Below are 24,992 nucleotides of genomic sequence, written 5' to 3'. Positions count from 1 at the left end.
AGAAGCTGAGCCAAGAGGTGTGGAGAGGCAGTCTGCTGACATACTTTAATTACTGGGGTCTGGCTGTGCCCAGAGATCACACCACCTTTGAAAGTTCATTTACACGGGTTGATGTAGATGCTTTTCCTTCAATCCACTCTTTTTATCACTTGCTATCTAAAATGCTTTGCCTTGTATTAGTACAGTCTTTCCCCCCCATCAGTTTGGGGCTTGATAAGGGTTAATCAGGGAATGCCTGGGTGCCCCCTTAGCCAGACCTCCACCTGCAGCTCTGCCTCAGGGCTCCACCGGCACCCAGAGCCTCCTGAGCCAGAGCACTGGAGGGTCAACACCACCAGGCACAGCCCACAACCCAGGACCGAAGGGAGGGCCCCTCATCCACCCCGGGGTGGGAGCAGGCTTCTGCTCGGCACCGCCCCCTGAGCTCCCCAGCCAGGTGGAGCTCCACTTGCCCAGTGAACTTGCTTGGTGATGAAGCCAGTTTTGGCTCCTCCCCTTTCCTGTCCCCTTCCAGGGACCACCTCCCAACTAGATGACTTGTTCTGGAATCCTTATCTCAGAGTCTGGTTCTGGGGAATCCAAACCAAGACAATATTTACACAGCAGGGAGCAAACGCTCAGTAAGTGGAAGGACTGTTATCACTTCCTCCGCCTCCTTCCATCTGCCCTGAGCTGCTGGGAAAAGAGCTTCAAGCCTCAGGCCTCATGCATGGAGTGCACTGGTCCAGATCTGGGAACGGTGACTGTTTGGAGTAGGGGTTGCTTCCTGCCGCCGGGTCCCTTGGCCCGTCCCTGCAGGAAACAGTCCCTCCAGCTCCTTAGTAAACGTGGATGGAATGTCATGGCCACAGAGGTCACTTGTCTAACAAGGCTGGCTGGCTGGGGCTGGATTTTGCCCTAGGCACCCCACAGTTCCAAATTCTTAGGACACCAGGATGCCTTGAGCTCCTTGAGGTTCTCTGGATCACAGAACTCAGAAGCAAGCTGCCCTCACAGAGTCACTCCAGCCACTAGTTTGGATCCACAGCATCAGACTGAGATGTTTCATCTGCAGCCTCAGTGTGTGCAGTCTGCTGGGTAAGGACACAGCAGTGGAGTCACTCCCCCAGGGTTTGAGGCCTACATCTGCTGCTTTCCAGCTGTGTGAATCACCTGCTCTGTGCCTCAGTTCCTCATCTGAGAAATGGGCACGATTGGAGAACCCACCTCAGAGCCTGGTGATAAGGATTATAATTTACCTACACATATAAATTACATATATAATTTACTTATACAGTAAGTCCCTTACATACGAATGAGTTCTGTTCCGAGAGTGGGTTCGTAAGTCCAATTCATTCATAAGTCCAACAGAGTTAGCCTAGATACCCAACTAACACAATCAGCTATATAGTGCTGTACTGTAATAGGTTTATAATACTTTTCACACAAATAATACATTAAAACAACCACAAAAAATAAAGAAAACATTTTTAGGAGGCTTCCCTGGCAGTCCAGTGGTTAAGACTCTGTGCTCCCAATGAAGGGGTTGTGGGTTCGATCCCTGGTTGGGGAATTAAGATCCCACATGCCGTGCACAGTGTGGCCAAAGAAAACAAAACAAGACAAAAAAAACAACCAAACATTTAAAATCTTACAGTACAGTACCTTGAAAAGTACAGTAGTACAGTACAACAGCTGGCATACAGGGGCTGGCATCGAGTAAGCAGGCAAGAAGAATTACTGACTGGAGGAGGGAGAGGAGGTGGGAGATGGTAGAGCTGAAGGATCGTCAGCAATAGGAGACGGAGGGCAAGCTGTAATTTCACTGAAGCCTGACATTGATGGAATGCATGTTCACATCTTTGAAAGTCTGCAACTTGAAGGTTCATATGTAGGGGACTTACTGCATATAGATGAGTAAATTTCATATAGAGTTTATATATATATATATAAGTAAACTATATAATGTATATAAGTAAATGATAAGTAAACACATAGTAAATTGTAATAAATAAAAGCTTACAATGGTGGCTGGCTCATGGTAAGTACTCAATCAATGGACCCCCTCATTTCATTAGAAGGGCGGCACACGGACCTATCACCATAAACTTCTTTGTACCTTTAGAATGTAGTATCATCTGCATGTATTGTTACCCATATAAAGTAAGCAAATTCATTTAAAAGTAAAAACAAAAATAAAACAAATTTTCAGTTATAACCACATCTTGGTTGTAGACCCAGGAAGTAACTGTGATGGTTAATTTTAGGTGTCCACTCGACTAGGCCATGGGGAGCCCAGCTATTTGGTCAAACATTATTCTGGATGTTTCTGAGAGGGTGTTTGGGGGTGAGATTAACATGTTAATTGACAGAAGAAAACAGGCTGCCCTCCATAGTGTGGGTGGGCCTCATCCAATCAGTGGAAGGCCTGAATAAAACAAAAAAGCTGATCCTCCCACAAATAAGAGAGAATCCTCCAGCAGACTGCCTCCGGATTTCATCTGCAACACCGGCCCTTCCTGCCTGATGGCCTTCGAACTGGAACACTGACTTTTCCTGGGTCTCCAGCCTGCTGACCCATCGTATAGATTGGACTTGGCAGCCTCCATAATTGCATGAGCCAATTCCTTACAACAAATTTCTCTCTGGGGGAGGGATGGACTGGGAGTATGGGGTTAGCAGATGAAAACCATGACATACAGAATGGATGGACAACAAGGTCCTACTGGATAGCACAGGGAACTATATTCAATACCCTGGGGTAAACCATACTGGAAAAGAATATAAAAAAGAATGTATATATGTGTATAACTGAGTCATTTTACTGTGCAGCAGAAATTAACACAACATTGTAAATCAACTATATGTCAATAAAAAAATAATTAAAAAAATAAATTTCTCCACCTCTCTCTCTCTATATATATATATGTATGTATATATATAGGCATATGTATATACACACACATCCTATTGGTTCTGTTTCTCTGGAGACCTTGACCAATAATACATTTGCTGAAGGTCAGCTCAGGCCTCGGGGAGGAGGGTGAAGAAGCCAGGACTCCTCCATCACGGCACCCCACTGACACAAAGCCCAGTCCCAACTGCTCGGGGGTGGGTATGGAACTCTTACTTGAGCATGCCCTCTCCTGGTCTGGGAACACGGTCAGGGGCTGGGGACTCAGGTTTGGCTCAGGTTTGCTGGGAATGAAGACCTCAGCGTTGTCCTTCCGCTTAGCAGACAAATTCCTTTCCTTTTTATTACCTGTAAAAACACAATAGTTTATATGTCAAACAAACACTGAGTGCAGGCAGAGTTGGGAAATTCTGCTCCAGCATCTGTTTATTTGTGCGTTCACTTATTCATTCAACAAATATTGATGGAATCCCTGCTCTGGGCCAGGCACCATGCTAGTTTCGGATTTGTTGCAGACAACAAAACAAGTTTGCCGACAGCCGTTATGTGCCAAATACCACATTTTGATAAATAAGTGAATTCTTCTAGGACACACACAGGTTTTCAGGTTTTAACATTTCTGATTAGGGACAAGTCTTATAAACAATGGGGTACTGGGTTTAATTGGCAGCAAGATACAGAAAATAATGATGTAACCAAGGATATGCAAGAGCAGGAAAAGTATAGTAGAACATGTTTGCTGCCCTCGAGGCACATTCGCGCCGAGGAAAAGGATGGTTGAATGGATAAGAGAGCAGGGCTGGCACAGAAGAAGGGATCCAGTACCAGGGTCACAGAGGATGGGGCTGGCAGGTGTGTAGTCGACAGTGAAGAGAACCCTTACAGATGACCAGGGTGTCTCCAGAGCACAGAACTGGGGGGCATTCAGACACAGGGAACAGTATGTGTGAAGGCTTGAGAGCTGACATGCATGTGGCAGGTGAGTGGCTAGGGTCTGGGCTGGCGAGAGGAGCCAGACAGTGAAGGGCCCACGGGCCATGATTTATAGTCAGTGTTTCCCAAAGTGGGGTGCCTGGACCACTGGTGAAATAGGTGATGACTGGGACTTCCCTCGTGGCGCAGTGGATAAGAATCCACCTGCCAAAGCAGGGCACATGGGTTTGATCCCTGGTCCGGGAAGATCCCACATGCTGCGGAGCAACTAAGCCCGTGCGCCACAACTACTGAGTCTGCACGCCACAACTACTGAGCCCATGTGCCACAACTACTGAAGGCCACGTGCCTAGAGCCCGTGCTCTGCAACAAGAGAAGCCACTGCAATGAGAAGCCCGCGCACCGCAACGAAGAGTAGCCCCCGCTCACCGCAACTAGAGAAAGCCCGCACACAGCAATGAAGACCCAACGCTGCCAAAAATAAATAAAATTTAAAAAAAGAAAGCAATTATGTATCTTAATGTGTATGGGAAAAAAATAAGCAACCAGTGTATCAAACCTTGATTTCATGTATATTATTGTGTGGAACAATCCTAGAATTATGAAAGAAAAGAAAGGAGTGAGGAAGGAAGGGTTGAGGGGGTGGAGAGAAAAGGAAAGGAGGAAAGAAGAAAGGTGACTGGTTTAAATAACAGCTAAAAAATAGTATGAGTAGTCTGTGAATTTGGCAAAAAAAAAAAAAATTGTGAAGAATGTTTGCAAATGGCACAAGTCTTGGTAAAGTGGCTCTAGGCAGGAAAGCAGCCCAGGGGGCAGCGAGGCAGGTGGCTAAATGGAATAAAGAGAAAAAGCAGGGAGAAGAGTTAGGCCCCTGGACTTGGGACCTCCAGCCTGGGAAGGCAGAAAACCTGGGAAGTGTCTGCTCAAATTCAGAGGAAATCCTGGGGCCTGGGGTGGCCCAAAGGAGGGAAGCCCTGGAATCAAGGGCGCTATGGGATTCTTGGGAGCTCAGGGTAGATGTTGGGGATGAGTGTGGCGTCTGTCCGACTTGCACTAACCTCTCTGCCATCCCCCCTTGACTTTGCAAAGGACACGTGTTTCTCTACACTTTCTCAAGTGGCTGCTCCCTGGTTGGCCTGATATCCAGGGCCCAAGGGCAGACCCGTGTGTGAGCGAGAAGCCACCGTGTCCAATGGGACAAGACAAAGAATGGAGACGGGCCAATGCCCAAACGGAGATTGGCCGTCTAAGCGCTGAAAATATGCTGATGATGGTAAGAACGACAGCCAGCATGTATTCAGTTCAGCCTCCTGAGTGCCCAGGCACCGGGGCAAGTCCTTGGCGCACACTGTCTCATGTGTTTCCCCAGCCATCCTAGTGGGTGGAGGGTAGGTAGAATAATGGACCTCAAAAATGGCCACATCCTGGGCTTCCCTGGTGGCGCAGCGGTTGGGAGTCTGCCTGCTAATGCAGGGGACACGGGTTCGAGCCCTGGTCTGGGAAGATCCCACATGCCACAGAGCAGCTAGGCCCGTGAGCCACAATTACTGAGACTGCGCGTCTGGAGCCTGTGCTCCGCAACAAGAGAGGCTGCGATGGTGAGAGGCCTGCGCACCGCGATGAAGAGTGGCCCCCGCTTGCCGCAACTAGAGAAAGCCCTCGCACAGAAACGAAGACCCAACACAGCCATAAATAAATAAATAAATAAATAAATAAATAAATAAAAACAGAGCAGCCCTAAACTTAAAAAAAAAAAAAAAAAAAAAAAAAATGGCCACATCGTAATTCCCAGAAGCTGTGCATATGTTAGGCTACAAGGCAAAGGGGAATTAACTGTGCTCATCAGCTGACCTTAAACTAGGGAGGTTATTTTGGATTATTCCGCTGGACCCAATGTAATCACAAGGGTTCTTAAAAGTGGAAGAGGGACAGAGTTTCAGTATGGGATGATGAAAAACTTCTGGTGATAGATAGTGGTGATGGTTACACGACAATGTGAGTGTACTTCGTGACACCAAATTGTGCTCTTAAAAATGGTGAAGACCGTAAATTCTATGTTATGTATATTTTGCCACAATAAAACACATGTGCATGTGCCGCACACAGGTGGAAAAGTGCTGCAGAAGAGCAAGATCAAAGGGAGACGTCACTATAGAAGAAAAGCACAGAGAGATGCAACGTTGCCAGCTTGGAAGGCGGCCAGGAGCCAAGGTGTGTGACAGCCTCTAGAAGCTGGAAAAGGCAAGGAAACACATTTTCCCCTAGAGCTTCCATAAGGAACACAGCCTTGCTGACACTGTGATTTTAGCTCAGTGAGACTCAACGTCAAACTTCTGACCCACAGAACTATAAGATAATAAGTTGGTATTGTTTTAAGCCACCAAGTTTGGGCTAATTTGTTATAGCAGCAGTAGAAAACTAATACGTACTATTGCAGAGTAAGGCTCTGAGGTTCAAGTCGTTTGTCCAACATCACGGAGCTAGGAAGTGAGGGAATCAGGATTTGACCAGGCCTGCCTGGCTCAGAGCCCTGCCCTTCACCCCTTTACTCCCTGTCTCCTGGCTCCGTCCTCTCCTTAAGACTGCCCTCCAGCAACTCTGGTGGACGTCTGCCTTGGCCATCAAAAGTCTATACAAGGGGGCTTCCCTGGTGGCGCAGTGGTTGAGAGTCTGCCTGCCGATGCAGGGGACACGGGTTTGAGCCCTGGTCTGGGAAGATCCCACATGCCGCGGAGCGGCTAGGCCCGTGAGCCACAACTACTGAGCCTGCGCGTCTGGAGCCTGTGCTCCGCAACGAGAGGCCGCGACAGTGAGAGGCCCGCGCACCGCGATGAGGAGTGGTCCCCGCTCGCCGAAACTGGAGAAAGCCCTCGCGTAGAAACGAAGACCCAACTCAGCAAAAATTAATTAATTAATTAATTAATTAAAACAGAAACACAGAAACAATTAAAAAAAAAAAAAAGTCTATACAAGGATATTTCTTAGGGCACCAAAGGACCCAGACTCTTCGTGCGATCCTAAAACCATCAGGTCTTCATGGAAAGTGGCCTGGGTTCACTCATTTTGTACCACCCTCCCCCCACCCTTGGCCCCGACTCACTCGGCTGCAGCCATACTGGCCCTTTCTCTGTACTTGGGTACACCAAGCTCTTTCCCTCTCCAAGCCCTTTGTGCTTGCTGATCCCTGGACCTGGAATGCTGTTGCCATGGCTGCTTTCTCTTCCTCATTCCTGTCCCAGCTTACACATCACCTCCTCTGAGAAGGCTTTTCTGACCATCCCAGCTACTAGCATCCTTCGCTGACCCCCAACGCCCAACCAGCGTCCTGTTTTATAATCTTCACAACTTTCAAGACCATCAGGGTACCATTCTCTCCTCCTCCCTGAATTCCTAACCCATGACCCAGCCCTCCCCTTTCCAATTAATAGAAAAATAACTTCTGCCTTTCTCTGTGCCGCTCATTCACTGCCCCTTGCTCACAGGAGGACAAAAGGGATGGGAGAGAGTGGGGGCAGGAAGCCATCGGGGCTCAGCCCAGGCCCTCCTTCTTCCCTCTTCTGTGGGCTGGGGTGGGGTGGGGGGGTGCCGTCAGGTCACATGGGCCCCTTCCACCATGCTGATGCCATCAGCGGTCCAGCTCTGCCAACATCTGGGGTCAGGGGTCAGTGTACTGCAGAGGGGCAGTACTTTCAGTTGGAGAGGTAATCATTTGCTCACCTTCCATCCATGATCATTTCTCATTTGTTTCACAATTTAGAAGGGAAAGCAGAGCGGGGTGGGGTTACTTACTGGCTCCTCAAAGCCCAATTATCACTTTGTAACTTCATCTGGTTTATTTCTTTAGCCTAAAGATTAAGAGTGCAGGCTCTGGGCTCAGACTGCTGCAGATTCAATTCCACTCTGCCAGTTCCTAGCTGTGTGACCTTGGGCAAGTTATTTGACCTCTCTGTGCTTCAGTTTCCCCTCTGTAAAACAAGTACAACGACAGGACTTTCTTCGGGGTTGAGATTTAATGTGCGGGTGAGGATTTAATGAGGGACTATATGTAAAGCCCTTGGAATAGCTCTTGGCTCATATTAATAACAACTCAGTAAGTGTTGGCAATTATTATTTATGTAGTTATGTGCTTATTGTCTGTTTTCCCTGCTAGGATTAAATGACGTAGAATGAGCGGGCCCATCTTGTCCCAGCACAGGGCCTGGGGCATGATGCGTGCCCAGTGCATGAATGAACTGCCCAGAACCAAGCACATCTTTTCAGGTTACTGTTGACTGTTCTTGAGTAAACACTCAGGATTATCTCAGAACTCCAATCCCATGCTGGGGTCTGGGGAGACCTTGTAACAGGCCCCTCAGCCTCCTTCTTGCTCCCCTTGGTGGGAGCCTGTCTCCTGCTGGGGCTGAGAAGCCAGCCAGGGGCTGCAGATGAAAGGGGCAGCTGAGAGCGGCGGTAGGGGGCGTTCGTGCCGCCCTCATGTACTGCAGACTGGGCACCCGCCGCCTGCAGCCGACATCACCAGGGTCAACTCGGGGCCTGCCGAGCAATCTAATTGTTAAAAAATGTAAAATGGCAAGAAAGTGAAGTTCTCTCCTTCAGCTTTATGCCCAGTATCACTCTTAAACTGCCTGGGGTTCAATTGCTCCCCTTCTGTGCCCTGGTCCTCCACACCCGGAAGTGACTGTCATACCCACTCCCACCTCCGTCCCCGCCACACCCCCGTTTCCAGGGCAGGGGCCCAGTCAACCCCCTCACAGCACTTCCCTTCCCCTTGGAGGAAACACAATCCACAGCAGTGATGCAGCCCCAGTGGGTCTCAGTCAGAAGGGTATGTTCATTGCCGTGACCACCAGACGCTTTAGCAGGTGGGCATAGTCCTTCATTTATTTTAAAGGTTTCCCGAATGGCTTGAATGTGCCAGGTGAAGGCTGCAAGCTGGGGATGCAACAGAGGGGAAGAGCTGGCCTGTGCCCCGGCAGAGCTCACAGGCCGGAGGGAGAGAAAGGCAACTGTGGGCATTGAGACTAGTGTCATGATGATGCTACAGGAGCAAAGCAGGCACCGACCTAGCTGGCCAGGCTGGGAGTGCCAAGAAGGCTTCCTGGAGGAAGCAGCCTCTGAGCTGAGTCTCGAGGAAGAAGCAGGGAGCCAGGTTTCATGGGTCAGAGTGGAGAGGAAAGGAAATGTGGTGTTCTAGGTGGAGGGAACAGCCCAGCAAGGTGAGAGCATGTCGGAGGGACAAATGTTCTCTTCGCTGGAGACATCAACCGTGGGGCGTAGATTTTCCAGAGCTGCCTATTATTATGTCCCCCCCAAGACTCATAGGTTCAAGTCCTAACCCCCAGTACCTCAGAATGTGGCTGTATTTGGAGATAGGGTCACTAGAGAGGTAGTTAAGGTAAAATGAGGCCTTTAGAGTGGGCGTTAAGCCAACATGACTGGTGTCCTTATAAGAAGAGGAGATTAGGACACAGGGACACACAGAGGGAAGACCATGTGAGGACACAGGGAGAAGGCGGCCACCTGGAAGCCAAGGACAGAGGCCTCAGAAGACACCAAGCTTGCCGAAGCCCTGATCTTGGACTTCTAGCCTCCAGAACTGTGAAAAAAAATTACATTTCCGTGGCTGTTGATGCCACCCCTGGTCTGTGTACTTTGTTACGGCAGCCTGGGCAGACGAATATACTCACTGCCTGATTTCAAACATTCCCTCATTTCTCTTTCCTTAGGTTCACTCATGCTTCCCCATTGGTTGGTCTTGGTATTTGGTTCAGGAAGTACGGCACCTCCAGCTTTGGGGAGAATGCCCTAACCGTAACCCTCCCTGCCACCCACCAATTGTTCTGTTGACTCTACCTTCTAGGGTGATTTCTGAAAAACCCTCTCCAGTGGACAGTAGCTGTTGGTGCCTAGCTGCTTTCCTTCTCCTTCAGATTCACCTTAATTTTCCTTTGGAAACTACTATCTCCATCCATGTGGTTTGGGTGGCGATAACCACACCCCCAGTCCTGTTGGCCGGACCCGGCCAATCAGAGCCACAGTGACTAGTTCAGAGATGTGACCCCACGTGGGTTCAAGAGCCAAGTCTGGGACTTTTGCTGGAGCTTTTAGGAAGAGAAATACACTTTCTGATGGAGTTACAAAGCCAGTGTCTCAATTCTGTGTCTATATGTGGAAAGCCCACGTGAGAATGGTGCCAAGACAAAAGAAGGAAGAGAGAAGAGGGAGAAAAGGAAGAAGGGAAGGGGAGGGGAGGGGAACAGAAATGAGTCCTATTGCAGCCCTGGACTCCTTAGTTATCCAAGTCAATAAATAGTCCCTTTTGCTCAAGTCAGTTTCACTAGCCAGTTGCCGCATAGATGCTAGTAAACTTCCTACAATGCACAGGACAGCCCCCTACAACTATCTGCCAGACATTTACCATCTGGAATTTCAGGGTCATCTGTAAGCTTTTGGGAGCCTTCACCTCTTGCAATCAGCAGAAACCTGACTGATATATACCCCGGCCTGTGAGATGGTCTACCCAAAGCTGAATTCAAAGTACCACTGGAAATTTAAGTCCTATTATTAGATCCAGAGACATCAAAGGCAAAGAAATGCCGCATAAGACAGAGCTTACTTTTGGAAGCTGGGTTAAATTCCAGCACTACGAGGGTGTCTGGGCCCTGGGGAGGGCGTCCTTCTGTCCCCTGGTCCTCAGAAACATCCTTCTGCACTGAGTCCCCACTGGGAAGAGGGGAATCATCTCTAGGACGGCCCAGCAGCACCTGGTCCTCAGGCTCCGGCTCAGAGAGTACATCTTCTTCGATAGAGTCATACTCATCACTGGAACCATCCTCTTCTTTCCTTTGTAGATTGACACTAAGTTCCAGGCTTTTTCTTAGCTCCTGCCAAAAGTCAAGAAGAGAAGTGAAAACTGAAATATGTTCCTTTGAGGAAAAACTCTTTTGAAAATAGATCATTAGAATCAAAGAACTATTCCCATGAAACTAACATTTACCAAAACCATCTCAACCCATGTGTTACCCTCGCTTTGAGGATGAGAAAACAAAGGGGTAGGGACAAATGAGAAACTCTCCTCTGGATGGAGCAGAGTTTAGTTTTATAGTATTAATTGTGGTTTCCTGTAGCTGCTTGCAAATTTTTTCATACATCTTCTGTCTCTAAGAGACTGTAGATTTACAATCTTAAGACCAAGCATTAAGCTATTCTTACAGTGATCAGAAAATTTATCACTGAAGCCAGGATATTTTGAATTTATTTATTTATTTATTTATTTATTTTTGGCTGCATTGGGTCTTTGTTTCTGCACGCGGGCTTTTCTCTAGTCATGGAAAGTGGAGAGAGGGGGCTACTCTTTGTTGTGGTGTGTGGGCTTCTCATTGCGGTGGCTTCTCTTGTTGCGGAGCACGGGCTCTAGGCACGCGGGCTCCAGTAGTTGTGGCTCACGGGCTCAGCAGTTGTGACTCGCGGGCTCTAGAGCACAGGCTCAGTAGTTGTGGCGCACGGGCTTAGCTGCTCCACGGCATGTGGGATCTTCCCGGACCAGGGCTCGAACCCATGTCCCCTGCGTTGGCAGGTGGATTCTTAACCACTGCACCACCAGGGAAGTCCCCAGGATACTTTGGAAGCGGAATAAAGGCACTACTACATTTACACTGGGACGAAAGTGTACACTGGACTGTCTGGGGAAACCAGTATGTTTGGTTAGCCTAGTTATGCTATCCCTGTAGCCCTTGTAGTAACTAACATAGTTGTGAGAGCATGAGAAGCAATCAAGTTTACGGTTGACCATAAACTTAATAGTTGTGTGGTAGGCTGAATAATGATTCCCCAAAGATGTCCAAGTCCTTATTCCTGGATCCACTGAATTAGTGAGGGCTCATGTACAAGTGAGACGCACCACATAGAAAACTTTGATCATCTTAGAGAAATCATCCTAAAAAGCCCAGTGATAGAAATATGGACATCAAAGGTGCTGCTGGTGAGGGCTCAGGAAATAAGGAACATGTTATTGGGCACTAGAGGACAGAAAATCCTGTTATGTGGCAGCAGAATCTTAGCCAAACTGTGTCCTACAGTTATACAGTAAGAGGAACTTGTAAATGATGAACTTGGATATTTAGCTCAAGAGAGTTTCAAGCAAAGTGTTAAAGATACAGTCTGGTTCCTTCTTGCTGCTTAGAGTAAAATGCTAGAGGAAAGGGACAGACTGAGAGAACCGTTAAGTACAAAGAACTGGGAGTTGATGATTTGGGAAGCTCTCAGCCTACTGCAAAAGATGCTAAAAAAAAAGCATGAAAAAGCCAGGAAAGCGTGCTCTGGAGAAGAAAACGAAGGGTGTGGCTGGACAACCTTTTGCCAAAACCTCAGAAGGATCTACAGTTTAGAGCAGCGGTCCCCAACCCCTGGTCCATGGACCAGTACTGGTCGGCGGCCTGTTAGGTGAGGTGAGCAGTGGAGGTGAGAAGCAGGCCGGCGAGTGAAGCTTCATCTGCCGCTCCCCATCGCTCACATGACTGCCTGAACCATCACCCCACCCCTGTCCGTGGAAAAATTGTCTTCCACAAAACCGGTCCCTGGTGCCAAAAAGGTTGGGGACCGCTGGTTTAGAGTATTCAATCACACTGAGGGCTCTTTGAAGAGATTAGACATGTGACTCATGAATCCCCTTAGACATCTCAGCAGAAGCCAGGAATAGAGATGGGATTATCCAGGAAAGATTTGTGGAGGAGTCTCTCGTCTAATGGAGTGAATCCTAGAGACATACAGAGGAGACTCACATGGTTTTTGAGACTGTTATACCAGCAGAAACACTGCCAGCTTGGACTCCGTGGGAGAGAGAAAGGACAAAATTAAAGAAAGCTGACAGGCTCCCAAAATTCTACAGGCAGGAAACAGGTTACTAAAACTACGTAGGTGCAAACACATGCTACCCTTCATGAAAGAGGAAGAATGACTCCCAGGGTGGAGCCATGGGCCCAGAGGGTGGACTCCTGAGTCACAGAGAATTATTCCTGTGCCTTGAAACCTAATGGAGTTTGCCCAGTTGGATTTCAAAATTGCTTGGGTTTGGTGACTCCTTTTTCCCTTTAATTTTCTGTCTATTGTAATGGGAATGTCTATAACTGTTATCCTGTGCCTGACCCACCACTGTATTTGGGAGCAGATAACTTGTTTTCTAGTTTTAAAAGTTCACAGAGGGAGAGAAATTTTGCCCTAAGATGAGTAATACCCATAGATTCACCCCTACCTAATTTAGATATAGATAATGAGCTTCGGGAGTTTTGAGCAGATGAGACTTAAATGATATTTTGCACTTAAGTTGCTACTGTAAGGGGTTGAGACTTTTGGGAAACTTGGGATGGGATGGAAGTATTTTGCATGTGAGGGGGACATGAATCTTTGGGGGCCTGAGAGCAGACTGCTGTGGGCCCCAAAGATGTCCATGTTCTAATCACCTTGGATGGTGAATATTACATGGCAAAGGGACCTTGCAGATGTGATTAATGAGCTTGAGATGGGGGATATTATCTTGGATACCTAGAGGGGCCTATGTGATTAATGATCTTGAGATGGGGGATATTATCTTGGATATCTAGAGGGGCCTATGTAATCACAAGGGTCCTTCTAAGAGGGAGGCAGGAAGATCAGCATCAGAAAGACAAGATATAAGGGTGGAAGCAGAGGTTAGGGAGGAGAGAAGATGCTACCCTGCTGGCCTTGAAGGAGGAAAGGGCACAAGCCAAGGAATGTAGGTGGCCTCTAGAAGTTGGAAAAGGCAAGGAAACGGATTCTCCTCTAGAGCCTCTAGAAGGAACACAGGTCTGCTGACATCTTGATTTTAGACCAATGAAACTGAATTTGGATTTCTGAGCTCCAGAACTGTAAGATAAACCACTAAGTTTGTGGTAAGTTGTCATGGCAGCAATAAGAAACTTTTTTTTGGTTTTTTTTAGACATGCTTCACAGCTTGTGGGATCTTAGTTCCCTGACCAGGGATTGAACCCAGGCCCCTGGCAGTGCAAGCACTGAGTCTTAACCATTGGACCACCAGGGAATTCCCCAGGAAACTAATATAGCTATCTATCTTTTATAGCTCTCTCCCTCCCACCCTGCCCAATATCAAGTATCAGTGATATTTATTGAGCAAATATAACACTGCCTGGCACATAGTAGATGTTTGACAAATATGTGCTGAGTGACTAATTTATGTCAGTGACTGGGTAGAAGCTGTAAGCAGGGGTGGACAGCACCCACCTGCCTTGGCGGTGGCATTAGTGATGTGACTCTTAGAAAGTTACTTAACTTCTCTGATCTGCATTTTGCCATCCATAAAAATGGGTTAACAAATCCCAACCTCACTGAATTGTTTTATTAAAGTAGTGGTGTGAACTGGGGATGATTTTGTCCCCCTCTCCTGGGGACATCTGGCAATTATTTGGAGATGTATTTGGTCAGAACTGGGGGAAAGGAGTGCTAGCGGCATCTGGTAGGTGGAGGCCAGGCATGCTGCTAAACATCCTAGAACGTACAGGGCAGTTCCCACAACAAAGAATTATCTGGGCAAATGTCAATAGTGGTATGAGTGAAAAACCCTACATTAAAGTGAGCACGTATTCACCAATGGCATTTCAAAAGATCATAGCAAGGTCTTCTAGTTGAGTGTATTGACATGATCCACGCAACCTTCACGGAAGCCAGACTGAAGTCATGGCTCATGTCTTCACAGTCTGACTGTGGTCGGCAGTTGGAGGGCGAACAGATTTACTGCTCCTCCGTGGGGAAACTTGAGTTCCTGGGTGGCCTGCTGTTTAACAGCAACTGCAGTGACGGTAAAGCTAGTAATCCTTTACAGCGGAATAACGTTCTGTACTTTACAAAACATTTTCAACTCCCTCCCTCATTTGATCCTCATAATAACCCTGCAAGATAGATGGGTGGAGTGAAACTTGCTTTGATGATAACGTGAACTCCTGTTACAGCAGGATAAGCAATTGGTTCCGGTTCTTGGTCCACCCCACCCATCTCAGATAGGGTCATCTTCAGTTCTCTGTTCTGCAGGGGTGGAGGCAAGGCTAGGTGAGAAAACAGTGGGCAAACCCCGTATTCTCACCCAGTCACGGTGGAAAAAAATGATAAAATGGATGCCAGCTAAACTGGGAGATTCCCAGATGGGAGACTGCTGTGATTGTCCAGGAAATCTTGGTCAGTCCCAGGGCCCAGAATCCTCCCCACTGATGTCTAAGGCCGAGTGGAGCTACCACCCACTGCCAGTTCCAGGAAATAGCTGGATGGGGCATTAGGATTCTAGAACCCACGGTCAGCTGAGCAGGTTCCCTCCAGCCTCTTCATTACCTTCACCTTGTGGTGGCCCCATGTTTTAAGAGACTGAATTTCTGGAGTCCCCACAAGTCAGAGGACTGAGGCCTAGAGCCTTTAAGCTGGTCCGACCCGTCACAGTGATTAAGTGGCAGAGTCGTGACGTGTGCCCTCAGCCACAGCTCCCTGCTCCTTCTAGACTCTCCAAGTGTAAAACAGACTCATTTTTGTGGTCCAACCAATGGGGAAGAAGATGCGGCAACTATTTTCATTCATTTATTCACACACGCAGGTGTGCTACAGGCGCTTCGTTGAGGGCTGAGGTCATGGTGGGGAGTAAGATGGCGAAGCCTTGGGCAATCAGTGCATAAAGAAAAAGAATCAGGGGCATTTCAGATGTGGCCAGGACTGGGAAGGAAAGAGCCTGCCTGGATGACGGAACCAAGAGTGAGTGGGCTGAGGGCAGCCCTGTTGAAAGCTGGTCAGGGAATGCTGGGTGGTAAAGAAACGCCCAGTGAATGTCTGGGGCACAAGGTGTGTCAGGAGGAACAGCAGAGGCAAAAGCCTGGAGGCAGCAATGGCTGGAGGGCAGCGGGTACCAAACACACTGGGAGGGGAGGGCGGGGAGCAGGAAGGGGGTCACAGGGGCAGTGCCTTGTAGGCCTCAGAGCAGAGTCTGGATTTTCTTTGATGTACCATGAGAGGTCACGAAGGGTGCTAAGCAGAAATACAACATTATCTGATTTCTGTTTTTAAAGATCACTATGGGGCCTCCCTGGTGGCGCAGTGGTTGAGAATCTGCCTGCCGATGCAGGGGACACGGGTTTGAGCCCTGGTCTGGGAAGATCCCACATGCCGCGGAGCAACTAGGCCCGTAAGCCACAATTACTGAGCCTGCGCGTCTGGAGCCTGTGCTCCGCAACAAGAGAGGCCGCGATAGTGAGAGGCCCGCGCACTGCGATGAAGAGTGGCCCCCGCTTGCCGCAACTAGAGAAAGCCCTCGCACAGAAACGAAGACCCAACACAGCAATCAATCAATCAATCAATCAATCAATCAATATTAAAAAAAAATAAAATAAAATAAAGATCACTTGGATACCAAGTGGATTTTGAGAGGCGGGGACAGGATGGAAACAGGACAGACAGCAGACAGCTGCACCTGCGGTAGCAGGTAAAGAGGAAGGTGGAAGCAGAGGTGGGGACAGAAGATGCATTTTGAGATGTATCTTGGAGGCCAAGATGACAGAAATGGCTGACTAGAAATTAATAATGTGCATACCCTTCACCCCAGCCTTTCTAGGAATTTACCCTTCATTCTTAAGTATGCAAAGATCGTTGAGGCATCATTTATGAAAGAGAATGACCGGCATGTTCATTAGTAAGAGCTGGGTTAAATTACTAATAGAGCAGGCGTTGACGGAGCCCCAGGCAACCCTTACAGAGAATGAGGTAGGTCTCATGCACTTATTCAGAAAGACAACAAGATATATGCTTAAGTAAAGAGAAGCATGTTGGAAAATGTACATATAGTATAAATCTGATTTTTTAAAAAATTATTATATTAGTATGTATACATATAGGCATACAAAAAGTCTGGAAACATCGAACTCTTAACAATATTCTCTCTGGGGTGGCATGATGGGGACTTTGTTTTCTGCTTTGTTTTACTTAATTTTTTATTATAAGCATGTTTTCCATTTTATAAATAGAAAAAAATCAGGTATTTACATTTATGTTTAAATCCTTACTCCTGAAAATAAATAAATTCCATATAGGAGTGGTAGCAACAGTGGTGTGGAGGACCCTGAACGGCCAGTTGTCTGATGGTCACTGATCTCTAGCCCTGGAACCAAAAGAGGGAGATGATGGAGCCGCGTCTAACTTACTGTATCCACTCAAGGGGTCCAGATTTAAAAGTAACAAGCCACCAATCTCAACAGGGAGACATTCCGGTAATATAAATATAGCACCCATAAGTCCTTCTCAGAAAAAACCTCCAGAGGACAAAATCCAAACAATGAAAAGTAAAATCAAAAAAAAGAACACAGACCAGGAGACCCTATGATAAAAGGTCTAATGGTGAACACTGAAGACGCTTAGCGACTAAAGAAATACAAGTGACCCTCGAACAACACGGGGACTGGGGCCCTGCCCCCCATGCAGTCGAAGATCCATGTACTCCTGTCTCTGCCTCAAAAGCAAAGGAACTGATAAATGGCTCATGCAAGGGCAGGAAGCTGAAGCAGTCTGGAGAGAAGAGGACTCACACCCTAGTTCTTTTGATTTCGCATATTGTGATCTCTAACCGAACACAAACTTTTCCCCATACTTAAAGATCTGTAAAATGAAAATACAGGAACTACATTTATTGACAATAACCCCGCGTACAAGTGGACCCATGCAGTTCAAACCCGTGTTATTTAAGGGTCAACTGTATTAGACAATTGTGCGTATCTGGGTTATGGACCAAAATGTAATGTTCTAAACCTAAGCTCTTAGCTAAGCTCACAAAAACCAGAAGAGGGCAGGCAGTGTGGGTGCACCCTGGCCTCATTTTCCATAGCAGATCAGTCAATTCATAGCCATCTTAAATGGAAACAACAGGGTTTTAAAAAATGGCAACTCCGACCTCTTAATATTTTGTTCATAATTTATTAAACGGACGGGATGTTTTAAGAAATCTCTCTTGTGATAAAGAAATCTGAATTTCAATAATTCTGTTTCAATTTGGTTTTGCTTCTGGCAAATTAATGCAAATTTAAATGCCATAATTGTATTTACTATAAATATATATATAAAAGAAGCCTAGATTCTGCATTACTGCTATCTTGTTCACAGAGGAAAATAATACATTTGCTTACACTGGGTGAGCACACTTTAAGAACCTAGGCCCTTATAATGCCCACGAGATCTAAAACCATCTGTTCCAGGGGCAAAGGGGAGATGAACTAAGTAGCCACATTCCCTCGAGAAAGCTGTTCAAATCCTTTCCACCTGGAAAGATGAGGACCTTGGGTTGGTCGCTTTGAAAGCCAACCTGCCGATACTTCAAAGGGATACCCTGCTAGGGCATCTACCAGTTGCTTTGAAGCTGTCATCCAGAAAAAGCTCTGTGAAAACTTACTTTATAGCTTTGCTTTAAAACCCTGTTATATGCAATTTCAATGCTCAGCCCTTAAAATGTTCAGTTCAAGCCCTTTCAACAGAAAGCCTTCTTCATGAAGGCCAGGCTGCAAATACCACAGGTGGGGAGCAGATGATGGGACTGTATACAAATTGGCCTTCTTGCTAGAGAGCCAGGGAGGAGGCAAGGGAAGGAAGGATGCTGGACCAGTGACTAAAACGCAGCCGAGGTGTCATGGTCAGTGGATTAGTGCCGTACATGCCTGATCTTCCTCTTTTCTGCTGGGCTAGGAAAAGAGCAAAACCGGGTCACCATAGCACATGAAATGTCTGCAACAATAGCAACCACAACTGTAATACCAACAATGGCAGCAGCTGCCGATTACAAAGCTTTTGCTACATATCAGGCACCAGGCTAACCCCTCGACACCCCTCATCTCCCTGCAGCCTCCCACCACCCCTGTGTGTAGGTATCCTTATCTTATAGGTTCAGGGCACTTAAATGGCAGCCCCAGGTCATGTGGCTAGCAAGGGCAGAGCCAGGGTTTGGATGAAGGACTGTCTGACTCCAAAGTCCAGGTTTTTCATTCCGTGCCCACGTTTATTCCCTGCCTGGCATCAATGCATTGGAAGCCAGTGGTCTCTAGAGCGAGATGAAAGTCAGGTGCTCTGTGATCACCCATTGGCTTCCACGAAATTGATGACACCTGCCCGTAAGAGCGTTCGACACAAAGCTGCCATGAGGCCACTAAATGTGTTAAAGCATGTGTTCGGTGTTAGTGGATGAAGCATTAAACCTCTAACTCCACTTAGAAAAGGGAACAGCTTGGTCTAAGTTCTGGGTGTGGGTTCCAGGCCCGACTCCAGCCGTCCTGTGTCCCCAGGCAAGTCTCTGAGCCTCAAGCCCCCACCTCTCATGTGGGAAAATGTTCCCTGACAACCTGACAAGTTTGTGGAAGGGATGCAATGAGATAATAGCTATGAATTAGTGTTTCGTGATTGCTCTAACAGAGGTCTAGTTTTTACAGAAAATTTAACATTGAGATGACAGCATATTCTTTTCTATCTCTCAGACCCTATTGACACTGCCTACAAGAGTATCAGATGTTTAGCCCATGAAGCCACACTGGATACTTTGAGTCCTCAAGAGGAAGCAGCAGTTTCTGCGGTAGAGGTCATGGACATGCAGCGAACCCCCAATGATGTCCTCATTTGATTGGCAATTTTATAAAAGTGGGTTTTGCATGCCCTGTTAGTTGCAATAATTCCCACCAACTCCTATTGCCTTATATGAGCCATTTTACATATATTAAACTGTCTGACCCAGAAATGATTTTTACCCTGCAATGAGGGGTTAATTAACTAATCTGTCTTTCTTTTCATTCATTCATTTATTGTTGAATATATGTGTCCCCATAAGCAGGTCAGATTGCTAAGTGCTAGGGATAGAGTGATGAATAAGACAGGGACCATATATGTGTCCCCATAAGCAGGTCAGATTGCTAAGTGCTAGGGATAGAGTGATGAATAAGACAGAGTCCCTGTTCTCATGGAATTTATAATCTGGCAACAAAGACAGCCATTCCATAAGAAATTACAAATATAACGAGTGTCAAGAACCCACATCTGAGGCTTACCAGTCCACACCTCAAGCCTGGTGGCATCTAGATCGCAAACTTCCCAGAATAAAGTGACTTGAGCTCTAACTATAGGGTCCACGCTGTGTATTTTTTAAATCGCATTTCCCTACATCAATTCTGATGGAACTGTGGCTAGGATAGTATGAGTTTTATCTGAGCTTCAAGTACCTGTGCGATGTTTTTGGTTTTCTGCTACTTTCTTGCTGCCCCCTTTCAACCTTGGATTTTCTTTCACTGATTTTCATTCAAAGCTAAATTTATTTATGAAGCCCCCTAGAGTTCAGTCTCAAATGTCCATTATTATGAAGAAAAAAGCCATCCTTGTCTTAAGGAGTGGAGTGATATAAGAGAAAGAGCACAGACTCAGGAAGCAGAAAGGTACCATTTCCTGGCTATGAGGCCCTGGGCAAACCCTGTGGCATCAGTGTGCTGTGGCGGCCTCACCTGAGCCTGTCCAGAGCAGGGGTGGGAGGGTGGCTGAAAGATCAAGAGAAGGAAATCGGATAGGGATGGCAGGATAGAGACCAAACAACACAGAATGCTGCTGGATCACTAGAAATTTTGAGGAATTCCTGAAAGGCAAGAGAGCAGAGATCACATCTATGAAGCAGTAAAAGCAGAGGAAACTATGGACCAAAACAAGGGCAGTAAAATTTTCCATACAAGGAATTGTGAGTGCGTTTCTGTGTGTGTGTGTGTGTGTGTGTGTGTGTGTGTAGCTGAGTCCAGAGTCAAGGTGGAGTGAGAGGAAGCCCTGGGGCATTCACTGGGGGCTGCTTTTAGGGCTGCTGGCCCCTCCCCAGCTGTATTAAGTGCACACAGGCTGATGCTTGGATGTGGGCAATGCTCCAGGAGGTCGTTTTCCCCGAAGTAGACTAGGAGTTCCCATACCTGGAAGAGGAGCTAAGGCACACAGCCTCCAGGAGCATGTTGTGCCCCAACCAACATCAAGGTCAGGTTATATTAAATAGAACAGGCAGAAGAAGTAGGATTCTCAAATACAAAGATGAGCAGACAACTGAGAATGACCAAACATTTGGGAAAACCAAAACTCTGAAGATTGGCACAAAATTTAATTAACAAAAGAACAAACACCCAATGAAAGAGAGTTAATAGAATAAGCAGAGGAAGACTTTAGAATCCTGAAAATTAATATCCCTGGAGAGATTTAAGAGGACATTTCAGCCATGAAAAAGAAACAGCTAGAGATCTCAAGTTTTAATTTTATCATTAACATTTTGAAAAAGATAAACTAAGTACAGAAAGAGCTAGAAGGTGACAAGTTAAATGTGCTAGAAATTCAAGCCAAACAATTTCACATTCGACACAGTATAAAAAGACAAAAAGGGGTTTCCCTGGTGGCGCAGTGGTTGAGAATCCGCCTGCCAATGCAGGGGACACGGGTTCGAGCCCTGGTCTGGGAAGATCCCACATGCCGCGGAGCGGCTGGGCCCGTGAGCCACAACTACTGAGCCTGCGCATCTGGAGCCTGTGCTCCGCAACAAGAGAGGCTGCGATAGTGAGAGGCCCGCGCACCACGATGAAGAGTGGCCCCCACTTGCCACAGCTAGAGAAAGCCCTCACACAGAAACGAAGACCCAACACAGCCATAAATAAATAAATAAAAATTAAAATGGAGATTTCTTTAAAAAAAAAAAAAAAGACAAAAAGAAAAATATGAAAGAAAAATTAAGAGACTTGAAGATCTGGGCCAACATTTGTCCAAGAGAAGATCCAGAGGATAGAACAGAAACAATGGAAAATAATAACAACAATAATAAATGAACATTTTCCAATGCTAAAGAAAGACATAAGCCTTTAGACTGAAAAGGCCCACCTAGCACTTTAAATGGGACAAAGAGAATGATACTGATATATTCATATGGATTAAACAACCTGTCAGAAAACATCTTGACTCTATATGTATACAATGACAGATTTGAAATGTATAAAGCAAAAACAGAGAAATATAAGGGAATATTGATAAGTTCACAGAAATCACCCAGATTAAACAGACAAAAATTAATTAGGGCTCTATTGCAGTGGTTTGCTAATGAGCATAAGAATTTTCTGGGAGTCCTATTAAAAATGCAGATTCTGAGCACTCCATGCCCCCTGTAAACCCAGCTCTATATCTTTGAACGGGGTATGAGAATTTACGTTTTTAATAAGAAGCCAAAGTGATTCTGATATAGGTGGTCTGGGACTATACTGGGACATACATAATTGCCTGGTTAAGTAACATAATTAATAGCTTGCTTTAATAGATATACTGAGAACTTTATACCAAAAAGAGAATGATTATTCTTTTGAAATACCATAGAGCATTCATAAAAATTATCTGGTAGACCACAAAGTCTCAAAAACTTCCAAAACAGGGCTTCCCTGGTGGCGCAGTGGTTGAGAATCCGCCTGCCAATGCAGGGGACATGGGTTCGAGCCCTGGTCTGGGAAGATCCCACATGCCGCGGAGCAACTAGGCCCGTGAGCCACAATTACTGAGCCTGCGCATTCTGGAGCCTGTGCTCCGCAACAAGAGAGGCCACGATAGTGAGAGGCCCGCGCACCGCGATGAAGAGTGGCCCCCGCTTGCCACAACTAGAGAAAGCCCTCGCACAGAAACGAAGACCCAACACAGCCATAAATAAATAAATAAATAAATAAATATTTAAAAAACTTCCAAAACAACAGAAATCAAACAGACCAACCTCTAACCATAATGTAGTAAAATTAGAAATTAACACAGAAAGCTAGACAAAAACTCTCTACTTAGAACATTTGTAAAACTCTTCTAAATAAAGAGAAAAAAATCCCTAAAATCACAAACCAAAAGAAGTAAATGACAATGAAAACATTACATACATGCAAAATTTGTGAGATAAGGACAGAGCAGTATTCAGAGGAAAATTTATAGGCTTAAAATTGCTGTATTAGAAAACAAGACTGAAAATAAGGTAATTAAGCATTTAAAGTAAGAAGCTAGGTTATGGGATGGTGGTGGGGGGAGAATCAAAGCAATAAATTAAACCAAAAAGTTTACGGAAGGAATCAAGATAAAAGCAGAAATGAACTGAAATAGAAAACAGTAAATGAATGAGTGAATGAATGACAAAATAAATAAAGTATGCATGCTCAATAGAACTGAAAGCTGGGCCTGGTTTGTCTGGGTGGTAGAGAGAGCTTTTCCTATTTTACTCAGTTTACTTCTTAATTGTTTGAATCTTTTCTAATGAGAAATCACTCATGTATTAGATGTTATATAAAGTGACAAAATAATGTGAAAATACCTAAGAAATTCTAAGTAGACTATAAATGCAAGAAATAAAAAAGATTATTTATTCCGGTATTGATTCAGAGATCATTTAAAATGTTCATTAAGATTGAAAAGGATGCTTTAGGAAGTCAAATACCATCCAGTATCTTCACTTACAGGAATGCTCTATTAAGTGAAAGGATTACTACATCTCTCAGTTCTGGACCTGTATTTTATGGGTATTTAGTGCTTGTTCAGCATCATTCCACACAAATCATTCAAGCTCATCACTGAATTATTCCTGCTCAGCTGGCTTTGTGCTGTCTGACCTACCTGCTCAGGGGCTTTCCTAATGTCATTAGCCAGGTGGTCCTTTGGTCTGAGCTATCCAGCTGGGCATCTCTGGGTACATTCAGGACGCCATGCCCCTGATGGCTCTGGGTACCAGAGGGGCTAACTCAAGTGTCACTGGAAAGGAAAAAACCTCTTCCTCTTCTCTTGTCAGGAGCAACAAAGCTTTCATTGTCTAAATCAAAAGTTGCAAGCTGGTGGTCTGAAGACCAAATCTGGCCAGCAGGCACATTTTGTTTGGTTCATAGAAAATCGTGAATTAGTTACCGATATAAAAAAAATGGGAGAAATCGAACACAGACAAGCCCAGATACTTGGCTTCTCTTGAAATTAGAAAGCCTGGCGCCACCGGACCCCTATGATGACAGTCAGCTGAGCTGTGTAGAGACTGTTCCCTACATCCCCTCTACTTTCTACCATGCCCTGACACCCAGGCCAAGTGCCATCCTTGGTACCTCCCCCCACCCCCCTCACTAATGTCACTTAAAATATTCATTTTAATTAGCACCCTCTGCCAGAAATCCCAGTATTTCAGAATCCAAGCTACATCTCCCAAACTGACACTTCTACCCCAAGTAGCACAGAAATTCTTTGTCAGATTATGTGTCCTGATTCATAGTTTGGAAAATACTGTCATCATAATTATAACTTAGCGATGTGATAACTGAACTCAGCTATGTGTGGGCTGGCCAGGGTGCCTAATCAACATCTCTGCCACACTAGCTCATTGATTCAATCAATCAACTACCCAATTCACTTGCTTAACAAAGATTTGCAAACTAACTCTACGCCAGGCACTTTTCTAGGGACCAGAGACACGGCAGGCAAGGGATGGCACATGTCTATGCCGTCATAAGCTTAGATCTGGGATGGGGGGGAAGGGTGTTTCAAGCCCTAAATATGTAACTTGCAAACAGCCTCCAGAAATGGTCCTTGATGAGTGGAGGGCTCCATGAACTACCACGTGTCCTCTGTTCTTGTGGATTTTACGATATGGGAACACCTATAAACTCCCCCTAGGATGTGTGATTTCAGAGCTGACAGGCACAGGACATATCTAATCTATCCCTTTTTGTTGTAGGGGAGGAAATGGGGCTCCAAAAGAGTGTGACTTAGCCAAGTCCCCAGAGAGTTTATAGAAAAGCTCAAACTACCCTCTCCAGACTTGCTGAGTCACAGTTACTAGTTCTTTTTCCTCCCTAAAACAGGAGCCACAAGCTCCCTACATCTTCAGAAAATGTAATGTCGTGTGAAACAGCAATGGGAGACACAGTGTCAGACAACAGGGAGAGGTGAGGACTAAGGCAGAGTGAAGGGTGCGTGCTCTTGAATAAAAGTTTTCTAAGTCAAAATATTGGTTTGGCCAAAAAGTTCGTTCGGATTTTTTCCAGTTTGGCCAACCCCCTAAAACAGCAACAATAATGATTATAGCACAACACCAGACCAGCCAATGAAACACGCCCATGAGCTGAAGCTGGCC

General features: G+C 46.0%; 1 protein-coding gene across 6 annotated transcripts in view; it reads right to left on the bottom strand.

The window, feature by feature from the left end:
• The window catches only part of KATNIP (katanin interacting protein), a 192,162-nt gene that overhangs the window by 90,983 nt on the left and 76,187 nt on the right, over positions 1–24,992 (bottom strand). For all 6 annotated transcript variants that reach the window (XM_059896806.1, XM_059896810.1, XM_059896807.1 and 3 more), the window contains exons 7-8: positions 10,443–10,710; positions 3,110–3,241 (exon numbers count right to left, since the gene is read on the bottom strand). In XM_059896806.1, the coding sequence (XP_059752789.1) occupies positions 3,110–3,241; positions 10,443–10,710 (400 nt within the window). The remainder of the gene's footprint in view (positions 1–3,109; positions 3,242–10,442; positions 10,711–24,992) is intronic.

This window comes from Balaenoptera ricei, chromosome 15 (genome assembly GCF_028023285.1).
Source record: "Balaenoptera ricei isolate mBalRic1 chromosome 15, mBalRic1.hap2, whole genome shotgun sequence".
NCBI classification, from domain to species: Eukaryota; Metazoa; Chordata; class Mammalia; order Artiodactyla; family Balaenopteridae; genus Balaenoptera; species Balaenoptera ricei.
This window is presented reverse-complemented; position numbering and strand designations above follow the sequence as displayed.